The 26,688-nt window shown below is 40.0% G+C and overlaps 2 protein-coding genes across 4 annotated transcripts in view; both read right to left on the reverse strand.

The window, feature by feature from the left end:
• The window catches only part of CPA3 (carboxypeptidase A3), a 52,066-nt gene extending 51,574 nt beyond the window's left edge, over positions 1-492 (reverse strand). For all 3 annotated transcript variants that reach the window (XM_070383723.1, XM_005902435.2, XM_070383796.1), the window contains exons 1-2: positions 392-492; positions 219-294 (exon numbers count right to left, since the gene is read on the reverse strand). In XM_070383723.1, coding sequence (XP_070239824.1) covers positions 219-294; positions 392-459 — 144 coding nt within the window. In that variant the 5' untranslated portion in view covers positions 460-492. The remainder of the gene's footprint in view (positions 1-218; positions 295-391) is intronic.
• Positions 493-10,452: 9,960 nt separating this feature from the next.
• CPB1 (carboxypeptidase B1) overlaps positions 10,453-26,688 on the reverse strand; it is a 37,850-nt gene continuing 21,614 nt past the window's right edge. The window contains exons 10-12 of the mRNA XM_005902434.2: positions 25,474-25,676; positions 12,526-12,610; positions 10,453-10,819 (exon numbers count right to left, since the gene is read on the reverse strand). Of these exons, the coding sequence (XP_005902496.2) occupies positions 10,632-10,819; positions 12,526-12,610; positions 25,474-25,676 (476 nt within the window). The 3' untranslated portion in view covers positions 10,453-10,631. The remainder of the gene's footprint in view (positions 10,820-12,525; positions 12,611-25,473; positions 25,677-26,688) is intronic.

Raw genomic sequence — 26,688 nt, forward strand, 5'->3', positions numbered from 1 at the left:
AGAAAATGCTGTTGTTTGCAAAGTTTTTGGATGGGAAAAAGAAGTGGTAATTTGGAGAAAAATAAACAGAAACAACGAAAGGATTAGCAGTGAGTTGAGTTATCCAATTATCACCATTTCCCCCAATCTTTGTCTTTGGTAGCTCTGTGGGTGTTAAAAATAAAAGACAAAAGGAGAAGGTTTTAGGAAATAGAAAAGATAAGATAGCCTTGCTTTACCTGGCTGGTTTTGGCTAAGTCCTTGATGATGTTTGCTTGTTTTTCATCCTGGAGCTTCACACGGAGCACCTTGTCCCTGTAAGAACACAAAAGATGAAACACGTGAACTGGAAAGAAGCATTTCCTCTCTGGCTTCCCAAACACAGTCTGGAACACAGGGCCGTGAGATTTACCCGTCAAAGCGGACAGGAGCAATTGCAAGGGTGGTGGTGATCAAACCCACAGGCAGGAGGAACCTCATGGTTCTTCTTTGCCTGCCCAAAGACACTCTGCTTGTTTTATGTCTCAACTCTTATCTGGATGAACAGCTAATTTCCTCTTTGGGTTCTGGTGGGTAGAATGTGCCCCCACCCCTTTGCCCCACCATTTTCTAGTTGGGGAGGGGAGTAGGGTGGCAATGTTAACACTAATTGCCCTCTTTGTGACAGGTGAATTCCGTGCTCCTCGTACACCTTTTACAATTAAGGATTCCCATTGTACAGACGGAATGGGAGGCAAATTTCCTTGTTTAGCAAATAACTTGGCTGGTGTCTCAGATGGTAAAGAGCCCGCATACAGTGCAGGAGATCTGGTGTTGATCCCTGGGTTGGAAAGATCCCCTGGAGAAGAGAATGGCTACCCACTCCAGGATGATTGCCTAGAGAATTCCTTGGACAAAGGAGCCAGGCGGGCTATAGTCCACGAGGTCACAAAGAGTCTGGCACGACTGAGTGACTCACACTTTCACTTTTGCCCAAGGGAGCAGAGTTAGTAAGTTCACAGAGGTGACCTTTGAATCCAATTCTTTGTTCTAAAATACTGCTCTGTCATGTGCTTGATGTAAATGATGGAAGAAATCGGTTTAAATTTGCACTTGGAAACTTGGAGGAATTAGGGTATCTGGCCACAGAACCTTGATGGCAAAAACTATGCTTTTGAGGCCCCATTGTAAGTTGTTAAATTAAAAATGTTTATATTACAAATTATTTTGAATATACTTAAATATTAGGAGTAATCTGGAAAACGTTGTTATGTTCACTGTCTAAATTTTATTTTTATTTATTTATTTTTAGGTTTATGACTTAACTTTAATGTTTCAAAGCAATTGATAGTCTTCTTTTTATATTTACATTTTTTAAAATAATCTAGGGAATCAAACAATTGTATCATTTTGCTTAGGGGATAATATAACACTATAGAGACATATTAAATATTAAATGTGTGAACTATTTAATGTACAGATATGAGAGCTGGACTGTAAAGAACGCTGAGCGCTGAAGAATTGATGCTTTCGAATTGCTGTGTTGGAGAAGACTCTTGAGGGTCCCTTGGACTGCAAGGGGATCAAACCAGCCTGTCCTAAAGAAATCAGCCTTGAATATTCACTGGAAGGATGGATGCTGAAGCTGAAACTCCAATAATTTGGCCACCTGATGTGAAGAACTGACTCATTGGAAAAGACCTTGATGCTGGGAAAGAGTGAAGGTAAATAGAAGAGGGCAGCAGAGGATGAGAGAGTTAGATAGCATCAGTGACTTCATGGACATGAATCTGAGCAAACTCCAGGAGATAATGAAGGACAGTGAATTCTGGAACACTACAGTCCACGAGATCACAAAGAGTAGGACACAACTTAGCAACTGAACAGCAACTATCGTTGCAGGTGATGGAGTCAGACAATTGAATCTGGATCTTAAAGATTCAAAGAAAATATTCCAATTATATTCACTTGTAACTTGCAGTGTACTAAATGGCCCATTAATAATTATATTTACATTTTGCTGCTGCTGCTAAGTCGCTTCAGTTGTGTCCGACTCTGTGTGACCCCATAGACGCAGCCCACCAGGCTCCCCTGTCCCTGGGATTCTCCAGGCAAGAACATTGGAGTGGGTTGCCATTTCCTTCTCCAATGCATGAAAGTGAAAAGTGAAAATGAAGTCGCTCAGTTGTATCCGACTCTTAGCGACCCCATGGATTGAAGCCCACCAGGCTCCTCCGTCCATGGGATTTTCCAGGCAAGAGTACTGGAGTGGGGTGCCATTGCCTTCTCCCACTGTCTAAATTTTATACTTTTGCCATCATTATATAAATGATGATTATATAAATGATGGCAAAAGTATAATGAAGTGAACCTGACCAAAATTGCTAGATTACTCTTGGTAAAGAAGTAAACATTACAGAAATTGCTGAATTACTTCCCTGCTCCTTTCCCCTTTTTTATGCCTTCATCCTCAGAGAGAACCCCTATTCATAAAGCAACTTGAAGACATGTAAAGGGCAAGATAACATGGGTGCTCAAATGTTTGTTCATTGGCTATTCTGGTTAGGGTCTAAATGCTATACATGCCAAATAAGTGCTTTTTGAAAGTTGAGTTTATGAAAGTCATTTATAAGTCATTTTTAAAGTGTCTGGCAGGTGATCTTTAATCTTGAACACAACTCAATTAATTATGGATTGGAGAAGGCAGCAGCTTTACCCACAATTATAGGTAAGGTAATGTAGTGAATGAATTTGTTTGATCAGATAGCTTATTAGAATTTCCTTTTAAAACTCCCTCTTCACATTGACAGATGTATAGACAATCATAAATGAAACTTCTCATAGTTTTATATTTTTATTATAAAAATAATTCTGTTGGGGAGGTACTCCTGTTACACGTACAGCAGCAACAGCTTCATTCCTCTCCATCTGAGAGATGTACAGTATGACTTGTCACTCAGGAGGGTCCCCTTGCCATGATCCTGCAGGTAAAGAAGAAGAGGGGATTACAAATGCCTTCATGTTGTTGATATTGGAGAAGTGTATCAGCACTAGAAAATTCCAGAGCAGATTCTTGCTCCATTGATTCTAAGGATGTGTTTAGCAAGAAAACAGAGGAAAAGGAAGAACTTGACTTTGAAGTTAGACAAATGTAACCTCAGAGTGGTTCCCAAACACTAGCTACTTTACCTTGAGCATGCTGCCTTCCAGACCTTAGTTTCCTGGGCATGCAAAGGGACCCTAACAAGTGGTTATGAGGGTCAAATGAGATGAATATATATGTAAGGGATTTGGTAGATGGTAGGGACAAAAAAATGCCTGTGTCCTCCAAGTGCATGCCTGCTAAGTCACTTCAGTCATGTCTGACTCTTTGTGATCACATGGACTGTAGCCCGCCAGGCTCCTCTGTCCATGGGATTCTCCAGGCAAGAATGCTGGAGTGGGTTGCCATGCCCTCTGCCAGGGGATTTTCTTGACCCAGAGATCAAACTCACATCTCTCACATTTCCTGCATCAGCAGGTGGATTCTTTACAACTATTGCCACTTGGGAAGCCCATCCTCTAAGTATTAACACAATTGTCAAGTTCTATAAACAGACATACTGGCCATTATCAGGCTGCAGAACTGATGAGTATCAGCATATATCAGGTGGAAGGTTAAAGTGGTGGCCATGTCCAATAAGGCAAAAATATCTCTGTATTTGTTTTAGTGTGTATTGCTTCAAGTAAAAAATATTTTATGTTTTAGCTTTGCTTTTTGTTATTTTGGAATTATTTGGAATGCTTTTGCTTTTTGGAATTTTATTTGGATTCTAAAATTAATAAATACACATGGAAAAATAATTTATCAAAATACAGAGAAGTTGAAAGAAGAAAATAGAAGTCACTCTTAATTCTAGCATTCTGATATATTTTCTATGTTAAAAACTTTTTCTGTTTGATTCATTTCAAAACTATAGAAAAAAGGCTTCTATGTCTGTTTTTCAGGTCAACTAGGAAGGACACTTTTATTTGGGGATCTAAGTAAAGGTTGGAAGAATCCTGGTTTTTCTTAAGACTTTGGTGATAAACAGTCTTTGACTTCTTAACGTCTGCTGCGTATTGACAATTCCTTGTTTCTGGAGTAGGACATAGGTATGTGATGCTTTAATACCTCCCATTCCTCCCCAATCTATGGATTTTAAGAATATTTTGGAGCTCTTTATCAGAACCAGTTTCATTTCTTGGCAGGCATAGTTCAGTACAATCTTATATTGCTACATCAAGATTTATGAGAGGTCTTGGCATATTTAGATGGGGAAACAGTGGAAACAGTGTCAGACTTTATTTTTTTGGGCTCCAAAATCACTGCAGGTGGTGATTGCAGCCGTGAAATTAAAAGACACTTATTCCTTGGAAGGAAAGTTATGACCAACCTAGATAGCATATTGAAAAGCAGAGACATTACTTTGCCAACAAAGGTCCGTCTAGTCAAGGCTATGGTTTTTCCAGTGGTCATGTATGGATGTGAGAGTTGGACTGTGAAGAAATCTGAGTGCTGAAGAATTGATGCTTTTGAACTGCGGTGTTGGAGAATACTCTTGAGAGTCCCTTGGACTGCAAGGAGATCCAACCAGTCCATTCTGAAGAAGATCAGCCCTGGGATTTCTTTGGAAGGACTGATGCTGAGGCTGAAACTCCAGTACTTTGGCCACCTCATGCGAAGAGTTGACTCATTGGAAAAGACTCTGATGCTGGGAGGGATTGGCGGTGGGAGGAGAAGGGGACGACAGAGGATGAGATGGCTGGATGGCATCACTGACTCGATGGATGTGAGTCTGAGTGAACTCCGGGAGTTGGTCATGGACAGGGAGGCCTGGCGTGCTGCGATTCATGGGGTCACAGAGAGTCGGACATGACTGAGCGACTGAACTGAACTGGCATATTTATGGAGTAGGATGAGTAGTTGTTGGACACTGTATCATTTTAGGATTAACTGTATAAGGTGATGTGGTGTTTCACAGGTTAAATTAACCTCTTTAAAAAGATATCTAAAGTTGAATGCTTCACACAACAGTAATTTTCCATCTTTCTTGGTCTTTGTACTCCTAGGATTTTTGTGTGTCTAGACACAGTTAAAAATATCACTTTATTTCTTAAAGTATGCTTTTCTTCATATTTTTCAAACATTATCACCATAAAGGAAATGTCCTAGAAAATGGAAGTGAACATTCTCACGTGATTTACTAGAATTCTTCAAATAATTTTCTGTCTGTAAATCAAATATAGTAAACTGATGGAATACCTTTAAATATCTCATAAAGGAAATGTCAGAAAGGACAAATTGCTACCTTTAGTTATGGATATTGTATATTTAACATGGAACTGAAACTGCCCTGTAGAGTGCTGCAGAGAAACATGTCTTTACCAGTTGCACAAAAGGCGGTGTTTCTGGACAGATACATGGATGTGTGATTCAGGCAGTGGCAGATCGGGCTAGACGGGGGTAACTACCTGCTTAAATGAGATGACCTAAGTAACCTTATTAATTGTCATGGTTCCTCCTGTCTTCCTTCTACACCTGAAATTCTCTCTTTGATCAATCCATATAGGTTATCTGGCAAAGCAGATGAATACATGAGATGTGATTCTAGCAGAACTCCCATTCTACAGGCTGGAAAACCAGTCTTGCTAGTCTTGTGGCAACACCATCGGAGATAGGAAAGAGCCAGGGAGCTGTTCCTATGCTGTTGATTAATTGCTGCTTTGGAGAGGTAAGAGCTGGGGACTGAAGGAAGAGCTTGGAGCCTGTCCTAGGTCCCGAGGTGGGAGTAAGTCACAGTCAGGGGCTCCTGTGTAGGCAAGGCTGGGCAGCATCCGGTCTGCCAAAGCAGTAGCCTGTGGTCAGCCAGGCAGGAGGGTATACAGCACCATTGCACTGGGAAGGCTTAATGCAGAAACTTCTCTTTCTCTTTTTCTCTCAGTCTTTACTATTCTTTACAAGGCTCAGGCAAATGAAACTGCTAACCTGCCAGCTGTTAACTTTCAGTTGCAAGAGACAGAGCCAAAATGTCTCAAGTGCAGGAAATCTCAGATACATGGATTTTATTTGCTTTCCTATGCTTTATTCTTCTTAAAAACTCCTTGGAATTTTAGAAAAGCCCATATAGATTCCTAATTTCTGCTTTAAAGCACTGAACTTTGGGCCACAGCATCCCTTAGAGGTAGATGCTATCTGCTACAGGTAGGGTGAGGGAGTGTTCTGTGGAGCTGTCTATGAATTGAATGATACACCTCCATCAAGGTAACTTCACTCCAGTAACTGTGGTTGAGTTATCCTTGCAGTTCACATGGATGGAACTTAAATAGAATGGGGGAAAGATAATTTAGCTAAATTACATCTATTTTTAAAGTTAGCATCAATACTGCTTAAAACTTTGTGGGAACTTCTATTTTTGCACTTAAGAGTCTCTCCTTTGCTATGCCTACTTAAATGATTTATTTTAAAAAAAATGAATGATATATTGACATTACTAAATTATTTTGAAGAGGATTGCCTCACAAATTATAGCAGCTGACTGCTACCATCTAGTGGACAATTAATGCAATTAATCATTCTTTGGCTTGACAACTTTCAAACAAGTGACTAGTGGATTTTGTTTTTGAATAGAACACTGCCACAGCTACTTTAATGTATTATGCTAGATATGGAATCCTGTTTTCCTTGACTCCACATGGAAAACAATGAGGTCATGTTTTGCTTTATGATTTTAAAGTAACCAATGCCCCCCTCCCCCATTAAAATCTAAATACATATTATTATATTTTAAAATTTGAACTTTGCACAGTATGCTTGCTCCTTGGACGAAAACCTATGAAAAACCTAGACAGAGTATTAAAAAGTAGAGACATCACTTTGCTGACAAAAGTCCATATAGTCCAAGTTATGGTTTTTCCAGTAGTCATGTATGGATGTGAGAATTAGACTATAAAGAAGGCTGAGTGATGAAGGATTGATACTTTTGAACTGTGGTGTTGGAGAAAACTCTTGAGAGTCTGTTGGGCAGCAAGGAGGTCAAACCAGTTAATCTTAAAAGAAATAAACTCTGAATATTCATTGGAAGGACTGATGCTGAAGCTCCAATATTTTGGTCACCTGATGAGAAGAGCTGATTCACTGGAAAAGATTTTGCTGCTAGGAAAGATTGAGGGCAAGAGAAGCGGGCAGCAGAGTATGAGATGGTTGAATAGCATCACTGACTCAATGGACATGAGTTTGGGCAAACTCTGAGATATAGTGAAGGACAGGGAAGCCTGGTGTGCTGCAGTCCATGGGGTTGCAAATAGTCAGACACGACTGAGTGATTGAAGAACGACAACAATACTCTCCATTATTAGCATGTTCAGTTTTAATTCTGGAAAATTTCAAGTCATATTTGATGTACAAGTCAAAGAATTATTTTTGCCTCTTTTATTTTAGGCCCAAATGGTTCAGTCAGGGTCCCTGGCACCTTCTTATTTCACTTCCAATTTACTTTCCACACTGTAGCCTGACTGGTGTTGTTTTTTTTTTAAACCCAAAACTCTGATCATGTCATTTACAATTTAACATCTTCAGTGGCTGCTCACTGTTCTCTTAAAATTTTTATTTATATTTTAATTTTTGGCCATGCTCTGTGACATGTGGGTTCTTAGTGCTCCAACCAGGGATTGAACCCATGTACCTGCATTGGAAGCATGGATTCAACCACTGGACCACCAGGATAGTCACTTATTGCTCTTTATTAATTGAATGAAAAATTCTTTAAATTCTATACTGTTTTACAGGTTTCAGAAGTTTCACACACATGATTTCATATCATCCCGTAATAACCGCCTTTTCCTCCTACATTTATATTACCCCTCCCTGCTCCCCTCTCCCCACTAGTAACCACTGGTTTGTTCTCTATTGTGAGTCTGTTGTGCGTTTTTTGTTTTATTCACTAGCTTGTTGTATTTTTTCATTTATTTTTTGTTTTATTCACTAGTTCGTTGTATTTTTTATTATTTTATTCATGAGTTTTTTGTTTTATTCACTAGTTTGTTGTATTTTTTCATTTATTTTTTATATAAGTGATATTGGACAGTATTTGTCTTTCTCTGTCTGACTTATTTCACTTAGCATAATGCCCTCAATATCTACCATGTTGGTGCAAATGGCAAAATTTCATTAATGTTTATGAATGAGCTCTATTCCATTGTATATATGTACCACATCTTCTTTATTTTTCCATCTGTTGGTGGACACTTAGGTTGCTACAGTATATTGGCAAGTGTAAATTGTATTGCTGTGAACACGGAGGTAGCATGTATCATTTCACATTTATATTTGTTTGGATATATACCCAGGGATGGAATTGCTGGGTCATATGGTAGTTCAATTTTCAGTTTTTTGAGAAACTTCCCTACTGTTTTCCACAGTGTCGGCACCAGTGTACTTTCCCACCAGCAGTGTAGGAGTGTTCCCTAGTCTCCACATTCTGGCCAGCATTTGTTATTTGTGTTCTTTCTGATGTTAGCCACTCTGAGGTGTATCTCATTGTTTTCATTTGCATTTCCCTGATGATTAGCGATGTTGAGCATCTTTTCATGTTTCTCTTGGCTGTCTGCATTTCCACTTTGGAGAAATGTCTGTTTCATTCTTCTGCCCCTTTTAAACCCACTTGTTTATTTTTTTGTTGTTGAGTTTTACATATGTTCAGTATTAGCCCCTCATCAGTCAAATGATGTGCAAATATCTTCCCCCATTCATTGGATGTCTTTTTGTTTTTTGATGGTTTTCTTTGCTGTGCAAAAGCTTTTAAGCTTAGCTAGGTCCCAATTATTCCTTTTCCCTTTACTTATTTATCTATGGCAAAGGAGGCAAGAATATACAATGACGAAAAGACAGTCTTATCAATAAATGGTGTTGGGAGAACTGGACAGCTACTTGTAAAAGAATGAAATTCGAGCGTTCTCTAATAACACATACAAAAATAAACTCAAGATGGATTAAAGACCTAAATGTAAGACTGGATACTATAAAACTCCTAGAGGAAATCATAGACGCACTCTTTGACACAAATTGCAGCAGTATTTTCTGGATCCATCTTCTAAGGATCCAAAATGCTTCTCTTTGTTCTTAGACCAGTGTTCCAGATCCTTAACCTGACCTCTAAACCTGCCTGATATGATCCCCAACTCTCTCCTCAGCCCTTAAACCTGCCCCATCTTCCCTCAATTCTCTGAGTTCCACCCTTTCTGGCTTTCTTCTTATAGCTTCTGCATAGTTAATAGCGCCTGGAAATTGTACTCCATTCATCCAGATAATGGTTCTTCAGTTTTCAGCGCTTCCTGAGATTTCTCCTCTACTTCAGATCAATGATATAAATTAAATCACTAGCTATTACATAATAGTTCAGTTCAGTCGCTCAGTCATGTCCGACTTTTTGCGACTCCATGAACCGCAGCACGCCAGGCCTCCCTGTCCATCACCAATTCCTGGAGTCCACCCAAACCCATGTCCATTGAGTCCGTGATGTCGTCCAACCATCTCATCCTCTGTCGTCCCCTTCTCCTCTTGCCCTCAATCTTTCCCAGCATCAGGGTCTTTTCAAAAGAGTCAGCTCTTTATATCAGGTGGCCAAAGTATTGGAGCTTCAGCTTCAACATCTGTCCTTTCAATGAAAACCCAAGACTGATCTCCTTCAGGATGGACTCGTTGGATCTCCATGCAGTCCAAGGGACTCTCAAGAGTCTTCTCCAACACCACAGTTCAAAAGCACCAATTCTTCAGTGCTCAGCTTTCCTATAAAGAACTCCAACTCTCACATCCATACATGACCACTGGAAAACCATAGCCTTGACTAGACGGACCTTTGTTGACAAAGTAATGTCTCTGCTTTTTAATATGCTGTCTAGATTGGTCATAACTTTCCTTCCAAGGAGTAGGCGTCTTTTCATGGCTGCAGTCACCATCTGCAGTGATTTTGGAGCCCAGAAAAATAAAGTCAGCCACTGTTTCCACTGTTTCCCCATCTATTTGCCATGAAGTGATGGGACCAGATGCCATGATCTTAGTTTACATAATAAGTTAAATCATTATTTGTTTCATGTCTGTCATCTCAAATGGCCTATACAACCATTGAGGGCAGGTATGTTTTCTTTATTTTTTGTTGCTCGGTCCTCAAATTAGCAAAGTACCTGGCATGTAGTAACTACAGCTCAGAAAATAACTTGAATGAGCTGACGTGAAAGCTAAACTGTGATGGGATCGTCTCACCTATACCATATCTTACAGTCCTAAATTTCTCCTACTTCTTCCTCATCAGCCCCCCACTATAACCTGGACATCTCTGCAATCTGCTGTGATTGTCAGTACCCCCAATGACTTCAACTCCTTGCAGGCTGACCTACATCATTGGTTGTGCACAGCTTGCTTCGTCATTTGTTCATATCTTTTCCCCCAAAGAAGCAGACAGTCTGCCAGGTTTTTCCGTTATCCTGATTCACTTTTATTATGATCAATATTAAAGATCCAAGTAGCGTAATAGACCCAGAAGCTTAAAAGAAAGATGAGGATCTGGAAAAAAAACCTCCAGGCCCACAAAAGTAGGAATTCAGGATAGAAGAGAAACAGAGTGAATATTCAGAAATCAAGCTCTTAGCACTCTGACTCAGTACAGATGTTCCAGGACATAGCTGGTAACGTATTTGATGGCCAGCATTGTCTCCTCACAGGTTGGCTGGATCTGGGATTCAGGGAGGACAAAGCCATATCTGCCTTTATCCCGGAGTTCAAATGTGAAGGAATATTTGATTCCTTGGTCATAAGCCCAGTCATCAGAGCCCCCAGAAGCAGGATCTGAAATGAGCAAATCAAAGGGGAGAAAACAATTTAAATCTAGGAAGGAGATTTAAAATCATGCCAGTTTTCTTTTATAATTACAAATGTTTCATTGAACAAAATAGTACAGGTAGGGAAATTTTCTAGTCATCAAGATCACAAAAGCTATGGGGGCTGTTTTAAAGATTAGTCCAATCTTATCTCTTGGTAAGATTACCTCTTAGCTCTACATGGTAATAGTGATGTGTTTAATACTTCAGGATGTAATCAGTTATACATATTTATATACTCAGTGTGCTTCTATGCTGTGGTAAACTGTCACATAGTGTGTGATTTGTTTACAACATATATATAGTTCCTGGGAAAATAATGTGTATCTTCTAGAAAAATAAGGGAAACTGCATGATGATTGGTGAGAGGAGAGGACTCTGAGCCTCGCTGAAACTATACTGAATGATGAAACTGGAGCAGCTCAAGGGCAGAGCTGGGTCTTCATTTTTGTTTCTTTGGGATCCAGCATATGGCCTGGCATAGATTGGACATCATTCAATTATTCACTCAGTGACAGTTATGGTGTCATTCATTTATTCAGTCACTTGCTCATTCATTCATTCATTCATTCAGTCCGAAGTTGTAGAGTTTTCATTGAGCAGCAGGCCATGTGCTCAACTTTGGAAATACTAGGACAAAGGAAAGACATGGCCCCTGCCCTCCAAGGGCTTATGGTATAATGGAAAAAGAAACCTCATTGAACTGGCCTGAATAAAGCTTCTATGAAGTTCACAGTATGTGAATAGATGAGTTATTTCTAATAGAACCCCCTTAAGAAAATAGTATACCCCATCTGACACAGAGAAGTTTAATAAAGGACAAGAATACAGAAAACTGTATTCTACATGAAGCTTAAAAAAAAAAAAACCCTCATGATTGGAGCCTCTCCAACTGCATTGAAGGCCATTGATGGTGAGGCTGGCCATTTTCTCCCTTATATTTCTGGTCCTTTAAGGCCTGGGGGAGAAAAAAATCATGCAAAGGCAAATATATGTAGAAATTGGAAATGGAACCTGCAGTATGTTCCTTCTCAGTGAAATCACACTGTAGCACCCAAGGCCCTGGGGTCCAGCCTATACTAACTCTTTTGCCATTTGCTTGCACCCCATGAAAACAGTTTAAGCCTGAGGTAGCCCTTTGAAACTTCAGTCTGTTTAGCCAAGAAAACCTTCCTTCTATTGCTTTTCCCCACCAATTGTCCTTCCAGATAAAGCTTCTGTGTCACCGTCCTGGGAAACCATTCCTGATACTGCGGGGTGGGTTGGCTAGTCTTTGGGTGTGCTCTGTTCTCGTACATCCTTCTGTCTCAGCACTTTGCACCTGTGTGGCCATGAACTCTTCCTGCTTCCTTGCTGTGGGCTCTTGGAAGATTGCTCTGGTCTCCCTCCTTCCCTTTTCCTTCCCTCTTGCTCTCTCTCTGTCCCGGCTTCCTTTATCCACGGGCACCCCTTGAGGACTTGGCATGGGGGTAGATGCTCAGTAGATGTTTACAGAGAGCAGATGTGTCCGTGAGTTGAAAGGGATATTCCCTGCCCCCTTTTGTCTTCTAAACAGAAAACTGATTACATGTGTTATAAAACATTCACTCTCAGGCAAAAGTCACATGCTTTAAATGATAGAAAGGAAAGACTCTGGGGACCATCTGTTGCCTTTGTTCTGAAGCGGAGACTTACAGATTGTTGAAGCTCCTGGGCCATAGGTGTACGTGGTACCATACAGTGAGGCCAGTTTTTTCACGGCACCTTTAGCTAGGGTGTTCTGCAAAAGAGTGGTATATGAGTGAAGAAATAAAGTGCACACTGACAAACAGACACCTGTCCATTATTTCTAAGGCGTTGAAGACATATAAGTCATAATTCGGGTTAGTGTCTTAATCTTATTCAGTGCCCAGCCCCATTTTGCAGTGAATTTAGTCACACAATGCAAGTGATTCTAGTAGAAGGATGTCTTCCCTAACAGCCTCCCCAAGCACCCAGGCTGAGCTTCCCTTTGTCTCATACACAGAGTGAGTCATATTGTGTCAGTACCATTAGCTGCCCTCTAAGTTCTCAGTGACTTTTCCTGTCCTTTATCTCAGTGTTCCCAGGGCCTAACGCAGGGGGTGTTGCTCAGTGGTTGTGTGTACATGCTAAGTCACGTCAGTCGTATCTGACCCTATGGACTGTAGCCCGATAGGCTCTTCTGTTCATGGGATTCTCCAGGCAAGAACACTAGAGTCGGTTGCTGTGCCCTCTTCCAAGGGACCTTCCTGACCCAGAGACTGAACCCTCGTCTCTTGTGTCTCCTGCATTGGCAGGCAGGTTCTTTACCACTAGTGCCACCTGGGAAGCCCACTTAGTGGTTACTCAGTAACTATATTTTTGAAACTCTGAGGATGATAAGCACTCTTTCTACCACATTATTTGAGAATTAGGTACTTACATTTATTTTAAATCATTGTTGGAGTAAAATTTGCATGTTAGTTGCTCGGTCGTGTCCGACTCTTTGCGGCCCCATGGAGTATAGCCTGCCAGGCTCCCCTGTCCGTGGGATTCTCCAGGCAAGAATACTGGAGTGGGTTGCCATTTCCTTCTCCAGGGGATCTTCCTGACCCAGGGATTGAACCTGGATCTCCTGCATTGTAGGCAGACACTTTACCATCTGAGCCACCAGAGCGGACAATTTCAAGGAGGAGTGTAGTTCCAGGGTGGGAGATTTTTTTTTAGAGTGAAAAATTAGAGAACACTTATTTTATTTCAAAATGCAGAATATTTCAATCCCAGAATTAAGAAAAGTAGTAAGTACTAATTTATTTATTTTTTCTTAAAAGCAGCATCACCTTAAGTTGCCCTCCTGGCCCCTACACTCAGTTCCTCAGGGAGAAGGGCTCTGCCTGCAGCTCCTTCCTGTTCTATAAAGTCTCCAGTGTGCACTGAATCACTTGAAAAGCAAGGCTTGACTTAGCTGTCTGGAGAATACAGATTGGTGAATCTGATTGTTTACTGCAGGAGAATTAGACATAATTCATTCTGGCTATGAAACTAGCTGTATTTCATACTTTGGCAACATAATTGTCTTGTACATATGCCTGAAAAACTGTGAGGTTGGTGATGACATCAGAATAATTCCATTTTTTAAAAGTAGGAACTTTCCTTACTCCTTGCTCTAATATTAAAACCAGTTTAGTAAAGTCTTAACTTAAATTGATGAGGGCATGACTGTGAGACTTTAAGAATTTCAGCTCCCCAAGCATGAATGCTTCACCAACCAAGTGGTAAATTTGAAAATTTAAAAGGAATTATAAATCATGATCTCAAGCCTGATTTTCTGGTCTGGTCCACTGAAATGATGCAATCAGTTTCTTGGAACTAACTTATTATTCTTAGAGTTTTGAGACAGAAACTTGAACTCAAATTTCAGGGTTTTACTTCCCCTTTTTCCAAACTGGTAAAATAATATGTGCTTTCTCATACTGTGTGCAGTCTTTCCTGTTGTTATCTAAGGGTACTGTTTCTGTAGTTTAATCTTATTCTAACCAGCACACTAGAGATGGGTCTTCTCTCCATCCCTTAGTATAGGGTCTATTGCCAATCGAAATCAGAATACTCTGTAAACATTGCACAATACTCAGAATACATTTTAAACCATCTTTTAAAGATGTGAAACATGGTGAGGTACTAGGTTTTTTTGCTAGATAAACAGCATGTGGTGGTTTAGTCACTAAGTCATGTCAGACTCTTGCAACCCCATGGACTGTAGCCTGCCAGGCTCCTCTGTCTGTGGGATTCTCCAGGCAAGAATACTGAAGTGGGCTGCCATTTTCTTCTCTAGGGGATCTTCCAAACTCAGGAATTGAACCTGGGTCTCCTGCATTGTAGGCACATTCTTTACCGAATGAGCTACAAGGGAAGCCCTAGATCAACAGCATATTTCCTACAATTCTACAGTTTCCTTAACTTTTGATTCAACCAAGGAAATTTTTATTATTTATTTTTCTGTAAGGCAGAACCTCTGATCCTAAAGAACTCTTATTCCTTCTCTAGCTGCCTTCCTCAGGCTTTTCTTCTTTTCTGCTTTCCAACCCCACCTTAAGCCATGAATTCTGACTTTTAGTTAGTAGAAATAAGATTCTAATAAGTTCCAGGCATGTAATGTACAGCATTGTGACTATAGATAGCAAGACTTCATTGAATACATGAAAATGGCTATGAGAGTAGAGCTTTAGTGTTCTCACCGTAACAAAATGACAATTATGTGAGATAGTATGTAAATTAATTAAACATTTTGCAGTATTTATATTATCAAATAATCACATTGTACACCTTATATTTATTTTATCTCCATAAATCTGGAATAAAGGAAATTCTTTACAATTAGTTCCAAATGTGAAAAGTTGTGATGACTTTAGGCGATTTAAGACAAGATCATTGTCATTATCTCTTGATCTCCTGCATGTCAGATGATCTTCAAAGTCTCTCTGTATTTTTATTGGTATAATGTAACATTTGAGTTATCTGGCAAAATCTAAGAGGCTTACTTGTGATCTGTTATCTCTTTTGATTGATCAACTTATCCATTTAGTCATAACTACCATTGAAGTAAAGTGAAGTGAAGTCGCTCAGTCGTGTCCGACTCTTTGCGACTCCATGGACTGTAGCCTACCAGGCTTCTCTGTCCATGGGATTCTCCAGGCAAGAGTACTGGAGTGGGTTGCCATTTCCTTCTCCAGGGGATCTTCCCGACCCAGGGATCAAACCCAGGTCTCCCGCATTTGTAGGCAGATGCTTTACTGTCTGAGCCACCAGGGATTGTCATTAGGGCCACATAAAAATGTTTGGTTTCCTTTCCTCAAAGCAATAACCAAGTGCAATCTAAGCCATCAGAGACAACTTTTGCAAACAGTTGCTCTGCCTCCGATGCTGAAACAATACCTAAGATTGATGTTAACTTAAAACAGCTGTTATTTTGCTCTTGTCACTGGTGCCCATTAAAGGAACATTTAGTTTGTGTCTCAGACTTGGCTTTCCTTGTCCTCAGTTGCTCTCTCATCTTGATATCCACCTCCTCACTCACCTTCTGACCATCCCCTCATCACCGCATCCCTGAATAGCTCTCTCACCTTCTCTCATGAAGTCTGGCCATGTATCACTTGCCATGCATCCCCACCTTCTTTCCAAGCCAAGTGACCCTGAACTGCTTTCATTCTGTTCCCTGCCTCTCCTTACCTCCATGACTTTGGGTGTCCTTCTCCCCTTGTAGGAATCCTCTTGCCTTTTTTGTTTACAAGGGGAATTGCTGTTGTTCTTCCAAATTTAGTCTAAATGTCACCTTCTTTGCAAAGCTGCCCCTCTTCTTTGTGAGGGCTCACGTCTCCATCGGAGTTCTTATCACTCTGTGCTCCCATCATGTGTTTTTGCATCTGTCTGTCCTCTAGTGGAGCTTTTGGTGGGGTGGTGGTGGGGGAGAAGGATTCTTGGCTGTTTGTTTTGTATCCTTAGCAGATCGCATAACACCTAGCACATGGTTACTCGATTGATTCTCTTCCCAGGGCTTCAGGTGGGCATGGTCTGATTGGGGGTGCAGAGTGCAGAGCTCTACAGAGGCTGGACTGTGACCCCCCCCCCCCCAACCTGGGTGGAGATTAAGGATGCTTGTGGGGAGAGTGGTGGTACCATGTAGTGGTGGTTGATGGGTTAGCATATTTAGATATTAACCTCTACTATGCACTTAGCTTATTTCCTTTCATAAAAAAAGTAGAGTCTGTGGACCCTTTCTTTCAGCCCCTCTAAGGCCAAGAGACAAAAAAGTCAGAACAAACATTAATCAACCAAAATGTCATATTTTAAATTCCAGTTATGGTAACAAAAATCTCTGGAATCAGTGTGAGTCTTTTCTTTTGAAGAGTTCAAATACTTTCACAAATGTTACTCATTTATCTTCCCAACATTATCTGTCCACATTTCATCAACACAGAATTTTCTAGCAGAATGGAATGCCATGTGGGGCAGCATGCTAGGTGAGAATGTTCCAACCAAGCTGGATGACTGACCCCTGCCTGTCAGGTATGGTAGAGAGAGAGGTGATTCCTGAATTTGCTAATATATTAGAGAAGGTAACTTCTTTTCCTTGTATGTTTTTGTAAAAAGGGACTAAGACAGCTGACAGAAGTGCAGCAGAAACAATGGTATATCAGAGACCATGATTCATATCTTGAAACTCTAATTAATAACACTTTCTATATAACCTGTTATTTAACGGAGACCTTACATGCTCAACGGGTTCAAAATAAGAACTAACATTTACATAAAACCTTAGACTTTACAAAGAGCTCTTGCTAAGAGCTAGATATTTTTATCCCCATTTTACAGATAAAAGAACTGAAACTCAGAGAGGATAAAAGAACTTGCCCAAGGGCACGCAGCCCTGTAAGTGGCTGACTTGAGCTGGGTTCTTCTTGCTTTAAATCCTGTGCTCTTTTTCACTTCTCTTTGTGGCCTTGGAATACTTCAAAAGAAGTGTTGCTCGAGCTGGTTTTACCAATTGTAAAGAACAGAAGGAAGCTAAATATAAACCAGTCTGAGAGAAAACTTTGCTTTTAGTCAAGGCCAAACATGGCCAGCCTTTATTAATCCTTAGTTAGGCGTTTCCTAGCACATCTTATGCATGCTTTCTTTTGTCACTTGTCTTCTTAAAAGGAGGCCTTGGTCATAGAGCAAAAGACAGAGAGAGTCTAAAATGTCACATCTAACTCAAAGCCCAAGAGACAAAGGGCCGACTCCTGTAACATCTCCCGAGGCTCTGAGCTCCAGGAGGCTGGTGAGATGAACAAGGCGAGGGTGATCTTTTTCAGTGACCTGCACTCCCACGTAACACGTGATCAGGAAGCCCCTGCCTCACGACTGTGCTCATGTCCTTACTGCAACCTCAAGTGCACAGCCAGTGTCATGGCAGCGGGGGCTGCCTCTTCTCATCTTCCCCTGGCCCATTCTTACAGTACAAGAAAGCAGAAGCCCCACCCTGGCGGTGGGGTATACACCAGTGCAGAGGAGATTTGCTTCAGAACTTTGTTTCTAACTTCAAGTCCTGAGTTTAACCATCCCTCTGGGTGAATACATGTGATAATGGAAACATCAAAATGATCTGTCACTGCAGTTTCCTTCCTTCTGTGCTGTGATCCTGGGTAACTTACACCAAGGGACCAGTGAGGAATTGAACTTTTGTAATTTTGGTGCAAAAGGAGAAACCCCCAGGGCCTACTAAGGCAGGGACTGAGGAGAAAGCCTACGGGACTTGAAAAAACAAATATGTTTCTGAGAAAAAGGAGGAGAGTAAACAAGTGCAGGCTCTGACTGCAAAGCCTTGAGGTGGGGGGAAAAAAAGAAGATAAGGAGTATAGCAAAGGGTCTGCTTTAGGAGAACGGAGCCTGTCTATCTTGGCAGACCCCATGGGGAGCGTGGCAATGCTTTCACTGATGTAAACTAAATTCTTTCTGTGGCTGATCTAAATATGTGTTTTTTAGCTCTTTAGAATTCAAGTAAAATGTGAAGCATGAGTCAGCTGAAGCTGCAAAGCCCAGAATTTTTCTTTTTTTTTTTTTGATGGCAGTGGTGTTTCTTCCAAATAAATGCTGTGTAATGGGGATGTGCTGTCTTGCACTTGAGGTTTGTAGAAAACTGTAAACTGTGTGTGTGGAGGTGTAAGATCCTGTGAAAGCCAAGGACTTTGGCCAGGAATGAGACTTTTCTTATCTTTGCTTAAAGTGGAGTTCTCAAGCTTGGTGCTTTTGACAGGTGGGCTGGGTCATCCTGTGTGTGGGGGTTGAACTGTGCATTGTAGGGGGTTGATCAGCCTCCCCTGGCCTCTATCCACTGCATGCCAGGAGCACTCCCACAGCTAAAACAATCAACCCCCGCCCCTCCCACCCCTTAACATTGCCAAATGTCTTCTGGGGAAAGGGGAGGAGGCAAAAATCAGCTTAAAAGATGTAATTATGTTAAAGAAGAAAGTATTGTAGAGAAAAAGAATGAAAAAGAAGACAACTGGTTTTCAAGATGCTCTGAATGCCTTGTTTTGTTTTCCTCTCCTGACCATAGTACAAGTGCCTCCTCAGTACTGCTGCTAGGTCACTCCTGCTAGAAGAACACTTTGCTTCCAGGCTGGCTATAACCAAAGGCAGGTTACCCAGTTACATTTAAATTTCAGATAAACAATGAATGTTTTTCCAGTAAAGTCTGTCCCATGCGCTATTTGGAACATACTTAAACACTAAAAAATTATTTGATGTTTATCTGAAATCAGACATAACTGGGAGTCCTGTATTTGACCTGGCAGTTCTGTTTATCAGGTCACCGGCTCCAGGGCCTGCTGTGTGACACAGGGTTCAGTCTGACATCTAGGTCCCTCCATAGTCTGGTTACCTCCCTCCCACTCTTCCTTCCAGAAAACCCTCATAACAGGCTGACCCCTGTCTACTCCCTTCTTAAGGCAGGAACCATGGTTTCTGCTGAGCACTTAATAGGTGCTCAGTAGAATTTCTGGCAATTGCCTTATGAGTCACCAGACCCTGCAGGAGAATTTTTAACAGACCAAGAAGCCACTTTAAAAATGGTAAATCAGCAATTGTCTCTCCAGTCAAAGAAATTCTGCAGTTGTCATTTAAAATTCTTTTGTCTTATAAGTGAGATTAGAAATTTTGAGAAAGCTCCTGAAGCAAATGTGTGGTTCCAGTCCTATCTGCCTTGACTGCTGGCAGCCGGCCTGACAGACGGGCTCTGACCCTGTTACTCTTGCTATTAGGCAGGGACACAGTGACAGCTGTGATAGAGCGTTCTCATGACCCTGTAATTGCCCATCTCCTAATCACAATATTTCTTCCCTCTGATATTTATGTTTATCTCTAATCATAGTTTTGGTTTATGCTCACATGCTTGAGTGGAACAGTGGGTTTCTATCTTGGTGGCTCATTAACTAAAACTTTAATGAAGAGGTAGTGAGGTGTCACTGGGCTAGATGGTATTAGAGTTTAGAAATGGATTTCTATCTTTTGGTCAAGGTCAATAATTTTCCAGAAATTATTAGCCTGTCATGTCTCTCCTGGTTTATGTATATATACCCATGAAGGGATGGGCCAGAATCATAAAGACTGGGCCCTGAGAAGTCAGGGTTCTTAGTTGGCCAGTGTAAATACTTAGCAATGTCCAGGGTTAGAAGTGATAATAGTATATTTGTGGGATAAAAGACTGTATTTAATGAACAGTCTTTTACAAACTGGCTATATGGAACACCAGCATAGTACAAATCTGTGTGTGTGTGTGTGTATGTATGTGTGTGTTTGGGAATTGGGACAGCCTAAAGTTATGACCAACCTAGATAGCATATTCAAAAGCAGAGGCATTACTTTGCCAACAAAGGTTTGTCTAGTCAAGGCTATGGTTTTTCCTGTGGTCATGTATGGATGTGAGAGTTGGACTGTGAAGAAGGCTGAGCGCTGAAGAATTGATGCTTTTGAACTGTGGTACTGGAGAAGACTCTTGAGAGTCCCTTGGACTGCAAGGAGATCCAACCAGTCCATTCTGAAGGAGATCAGCCCTGGGATTTCTTTGGAAGGACTGATGCTAAAGCTGAAACTCCAGTACTTTGGCCACCTCATGCGAAGAGTTGACTCATTGGAAAAGACTCTGATGCTGGGAGGGATTGTGGGCAGGAGGAGAAGGGGACGACAGAGGATGAGATGGCTGGATGGCATCACTGACTCAATGGACGTGAGTCTGAGTGAATTCCGGGAGTTGGTGATAGACAGGGAGGCCTGGTGTGCTGTGATTCATGGGGTTGCAAAGAGTCGGACATGACTGAGCGACTGATCTGATCTGATCTGAGAGAGTTCTACTGTATCTGCTAGCACCATGCCCGAGGCTGCCTCTATCACTGGTCTCGGCTCAGCTAAGCCTTCATTGTCTAAGCTGGAAAATGAGAAAGCAGAAACAGAGAAATTTCAAGATTCGCACTTGTGAAGTTCTGTTCCTGCTTTTGAATTTAGAAGTAGTATTATAGTAATAATTGTTGTTAACAGTGCCATGTAGCCCTCTTTGGGAGGAAAGTAGACCAAAGATTGTGAGATTTTCTATGCTTAATAAATATGGATATGGATTGGTTTGGGAGCCTTTTAAATTATGTCTCCTAGTTTTTATTTCCTCTGATGATAAAGAGGTACTATAACTCAATATTTCATTACCCTTTAGAATTTTGGAGCTGTAAGTATATTCTTTTCTGAGTCTTAAAACTTCATTTGAAGATAATGATAGATATATATTGAAGTCAATACTGAGATTGGACAGTTTATGAAGCCACTTGAAAACTCACAGTACATCTTGTATTTTTTCTTTAAATAATTATAGTGTGTGTAAAAGCAGTTTGCTGTCAGGAGAGCATATGCATGTAAAATGCACGTATGTTTCCTCAAACTTTTTACTCATCTGCTGGAGATATATTTTTTGGTAGCCTTTGTAATCCATACTATTACTTCTGTACTTTTATTTCATTGGTCTTTTGCTTTCTCATCTCTACCTTTTTTCCCCCTGAAAGCTGTCCTCTGATATGAGTAACTGTCATGTAATCTCCATGTAAGATCTTTCAGAAACGCAGCCATATACATTTTTTTCACAACTCTGATATAAAAGGATTGCTGCTTATGGTATGTTCTAACTTTGGACTGAAACTGCTAATGTTTCTGTCTAGAATAATTTCCTTCTGATTATTTCATTGAAGCATATTTTTTTGCTACAAATATGATCTTATAAGTTTTAGATGTATAAAGAAAAAGAACCATATATATGCTAAAATCTGTATGATGGAATCTGCTTTGCATTGCTTTAAGAAAATCTGAGTTATCTAAAATGTAGTGTGGTGCCAATAATTCATCTTATTAATCTTTTACCATCTTTTGTTTTCTAATAGTGGGGTCATATTTTTCTAATTGAGAATTAATACAGAGGCACATTCATCTTTCTTGGTCAAGACTTTTACTTTTTTAAAAAATTGATATCTTTATTACAAATAAAAACAATGCAAAAGCCAGTATCTTTCTTATTTAGAGACTCAAATTCTCATTTGGCTATATATATGTTTGTAATAATACTGTAGGTATAAGTTGTTCTAGCAAAATGTTCTTAGAAAGTAAGTGAATTGGATTGATACAAAATAAGAAAAAGACTGAAAGGATTTCTAGTTAACTATTCAAATGATTTACTTTATTTTGGGGTGCCAGATCCCAAATGAATCAAATAATCAAATAATATGAATTTCAGATTTTACTGATGGTAAAGGAGTATATTGTTAATATACTGTATATTGTATATTGACAATATACAAGGCTGTATATTCTCACCCTGCTTACTTAACTTATATGCAGAATGCATCATGAGAAATGCTGGGCTGGATGAAGCATAAGCTGAAATCAATACTGCTGGGAGAAATATCAATAACCTCAGATATGCAGATGATACCACCCTATGGCAGAAAATGAAGAAGAGCTAAAGAGCCTCTTGATGAAAGTGAAAGAGGACAGTGAAAAAGTTGGCTTAAAACTCAACATTCAGAAAGCTAAGATCATGGCATCTGATCCCATCACTTCATGGGAAATAGATGGGCAAACAATGGAAACAGTGAGAGACTTTATTTTGGGGGGCTCCAAAATCACTGCAAATGGTGACAGCAGCCATGAAATTAAAAGATGCTTGTTCCTTGGAAGAAAAGTTATGACCAAGCCAGACAGAATATTAAAAATCAGAGACATTACTTTACCAACAAAGGTCCATCTAGTCAAAGCTATGGTTTTTCCAGTGGTCATGTATGGATGTGAGAGTTGGACCATAAAGAAAGCTGAGCACTGAAGAATTGATGCTTTTGAACTGTGGTGTTGGAGAAGACTCTTGAGAGTCCTTTGGACTGCAAGGAGATCCAACCAGTCCATCCTAAAGGAAATCAGTCCCGAATATTCATTAGAAGGACTGATACTGAAGCTGAAACTCCAGTACTTTGGCCACCTCATGCGAAGAATTGACTCATTGGAAAACACCCTGATGCTGGGAAAGATTGAAGGCAGGAGGAGAAGGGAACGACAGAGGATGAAATGCTTGGATGGTATCACTGACACTATGGACATAAGTTTAAGTAAGCTCCTGGAGTTGGTGATGGACAGGGAGGCCTGGCATGCTGCAGTCCATGGGGTTGCAAAGAGTCGGACATGACTGAGTGACTGAACTGAACTGATTTAAGATGCTAGGCAAAAGTTTAGTCATAGAAAAAAAATTGTTGGAAATTTACTTTCAAATCAATCTGTGTGATATAAGTGCAAATAAGTTTTGTATATTATCATGCTAAGTATGCATGCATGCATACATCTTATCACATATCTTATCATGCTCTAAAAAATGTAGGAAACAGCATGTCCTTTTCCTTGAATTTATTAGATTTGTGACTATACAGATAAACATCCAAGGTAAGATTATTTTGTAGTTTGGGTTTTCTTTTTGAGAATTCATTATGAATATTTTACTTTTGTATAGTTCTGTTTCACTTCTGTAGAATTTAAAAACAATCTTGAAGGATATAATTTCTAGTATGTATTTTTTCTATTGCCTCTCTTTCCTTGATTTTAAACGGAGAAGTGATTCTTAGAGAAAAGTATCAGTGGATCACAATCTCTGGAGGGACATAGCCAGAGTTTTTCTTGAGATTCTAACGGGGAAAATAACTTGATTCTTTTTTCTAAAGGACAATTTGTAGACTTTTAGAGCAGTCCAGATACCAGGTTTTTATTGTATCGAGCCAGTGGGGCAAGAAAGTTTTCATCACTAAAAGTGTTTAAACTTACTCCTCAAATAAGAAGTATTGCAACATTGTGAAGCAGTTCCATTCCAAAGAACACTTTAAGCTTCTCTGTTAGCATTAGTCTTTTAGTGTTTATATATTTAAAACTAGTTATTAAGCAAACTGGATATATTAGCTACTGTTACATTTAGTGTGGTTTATAATTTTAATTTTAATATTTTATTTAGTAACTCATTAGTGCTTAGTTTTTATGGCTTTGTCTTTTTCTCTTTTGATGTGGTACAGTGTAAACATATTTACATGAATTAAGCAAGCAATGTACCCCCACTTCCTCTCCTCTGATGGCCAGATATCTAGGACTGAAATGAGGAGCTAACCACACTCATCTCTGGGATAGCAGGCTTGTGAGTACCCACTGTTGAGGATACTCACAGACTGAGCATTATTGGAAAACTGAAATATTTAATGGTTCCAAATAATGATGTTCTCCTTTGTTTTTTGGCTACAGGTAGGGAAAATGGGAAGCTTTTTGAAAAATAGCATTTCCCTTTTTTTTTTTTTTTTAAAGAAGAGGACCTGGCCAACTATTAGCTATCAGTTTTCTAAGAGGTTGAGTTATTTTTCTGGTTTCCTCTTCACAAAATATTTATAGCATTACATATTTTATTTGGCCTCTGAAAGACCGAATCTGAAAGTACAAAACAACAATTTCCAGTTGATTAAGTTTTGGGTCTTTGAATTTATGCATTTAGGTAAGCCAAATATCTATGTCATTTTCTAAGTGAAATAGTTTATTTTTTGGCATAAGTCAAATGCTTTAAATCTTATACTTGTTCTTTAAGATCACTGGTTCCAACTTCTGATAGTCAGATGTTCATAATTTAAAAAAAGGTGTTGAAGGACTCACATATGCTTATTTTTGAACAATTATGCTCAAATATAGATATACTATATTTAATATGAATATTATAAAACTCATTATTTAACTTTTCCTGTGATTGTATCTTGACTCTCCAACAAGATTGCTAATTCTTAAGGCAGGGATACTTAATTTTTTCTCATATCTGCTGCTGCTAAGTCGCTTCAGTCGTGTCCGACTCTGTGCGACCCCATAGACAGCAGCCCACCAGGCTCCCCGGTCCCTGGGATTCTCCAGGCAAGAACACTGGAGTGGGTTGCCATTTCCTTCTCCAGTGCATGAAAGTGAAAAGTGAAAGTGAAGTCGCTCAATCGTATACGACTCTTAGCAACCCCATGGACTGCAGCATAGTAAAGACCTATTCACATCATTTGTTCACTGATTGATTTATATCTGTTTCTCACCTAATCCAACCGTGAAATAGGCATTTTAGGATCTTATCATTTAGCTCAACATTAACCAAATGTGCCTAATTCCTATTAACATCTGCCATACTCTGTCTATGTATGTCAAATCCAGTTCAAGGCAGCTTGATAACATTAACTTTCTGATGAAGATTATGTATGAAGTCAAGGAACTTTGTTGATTACCCCAGATGCATCTGAAATCATCATATATGTCAGCGTTGTGGTGAAGCAGGAGGAAGTGGAACTCTTGTTTTTTGGAAGATTAGTGAATGAACCATATGTTGGGGATCATTCTCTGCATGAAAATCATATTTCTTCTAGCCAGTATATCTAGCCAATTTCAGATTCCTTGTAAATCTGTTTTGCTTCTGTTACCAAAGATCAACCATGGACCTTCCAGAAATTATATAATTTTTTTCCGCCCGGAATAGAATTAAAAAAAAAAACTCAATAGCAAAATATTGTATCTACCACCATGATGACTTACCAACTCAACGTTGTTCTTGGGGAGTTTGTAATCATAGGAGTAAGGATAGAGCATCATCTGAGAGTAAGAGTGGATTGTCAGATATGCTTTGATGGAAGAGAGGTGGTTGCGGATGAAATCAGCCACAGCCTTGCTCTCTTTTTCAGACTCTGCAGCAGATCCACAGTAAGTTTCAGAACAGGGGTCATTAGAGGCTCCAATACCTGGAAAAACATGATGCTGTTAATGGCAAGTGGTCATCCACTGATGTTCCTACAGGGTGTGTTTCAAAATTTCAAACTACAGTGTTAGAGAGTTAAAAAAATAAGTTGTTTTCACAAGTGTTTTTATAATCATCCCATACATGTATACATTATAAAGTATATATACTTTTAGTCACAAGATTATGGTGCTTTGAAGCTAACAGGGTAAAAAGTTGCATGCGGAATCACCAATATGTCCCTGTGTGCATGTGTGTGTATGCTCAGTCTTGTCTGGTTGGAACCCCACGGACTGTAGCCTGCCAGGCTCCTCTGTCCATGGAATTTCCCAGGGAAGAATACTGGAGTGTGTTGCTAGCTTTCCTCCTTGGGACCTTCCACTCAGGGATCAAACCCACATCTCTTGCATCTCCTGCATTGATAGGCAGACTGTTTGCCACGGGTGCCACCTGGGAAACCCTAATGTCCCTCAGTTCAGTTCAGTTCAGTTCAGTCACTCAGTCGTGTCTGACTCTTTGCAACCCCATGAATTGCAGCACGCCAGGCCTCCCTGTCCATCACCAACTCCCAGAGTTCACTCAAACTCATGTCCATCAAGTCGGTGATACCATCGAGCCATCTCATCCTCTGTTGTCCCTTTCTCCTCCTGCCCCCAATCCCTCCCAGCATCAGAGTCTTTTCCAATGAGTCAGCTCCTCGCATGGGGTGGCCAAAGTACTGGAGTTTCAGCTAATGTCCCTGTGTAGTACTAAACAATGAGATCAGTATAGTATAAGAAAACTAATAAGTAGGGGACAAATACCTATGAGAAGTTTCTGTGTTACTGTAATCATTACTGAGAGTTGAATCACAAAATTATAATTCTATCATATTTTTGTTTAAATAATTATTTAATGATGATTTCCTCTAGGTTGTACATCCCACAAATAGTAGGGATGTTCAGTCTTATGTTTCCAGCATCTAACACAGCTGGGAACACAATAGAATAGGAAATGCATCTTTATTGACTGAATAT

This window comes from Bos mutus, chromosome 1, assembly GCF_027580195.1.
Source record: "Bos mutus isolate GX-2022 chromosome 1, NWIPB_WYAK_1.1, whole genome shotgun sequence".
Classification (NCBI taxonomy): domain Eukaryota; kingdom Metazoa; phylum Chordata; class Mammalia; order Artiodactyla; family Bovidae; genus Bos; species Bos mutus.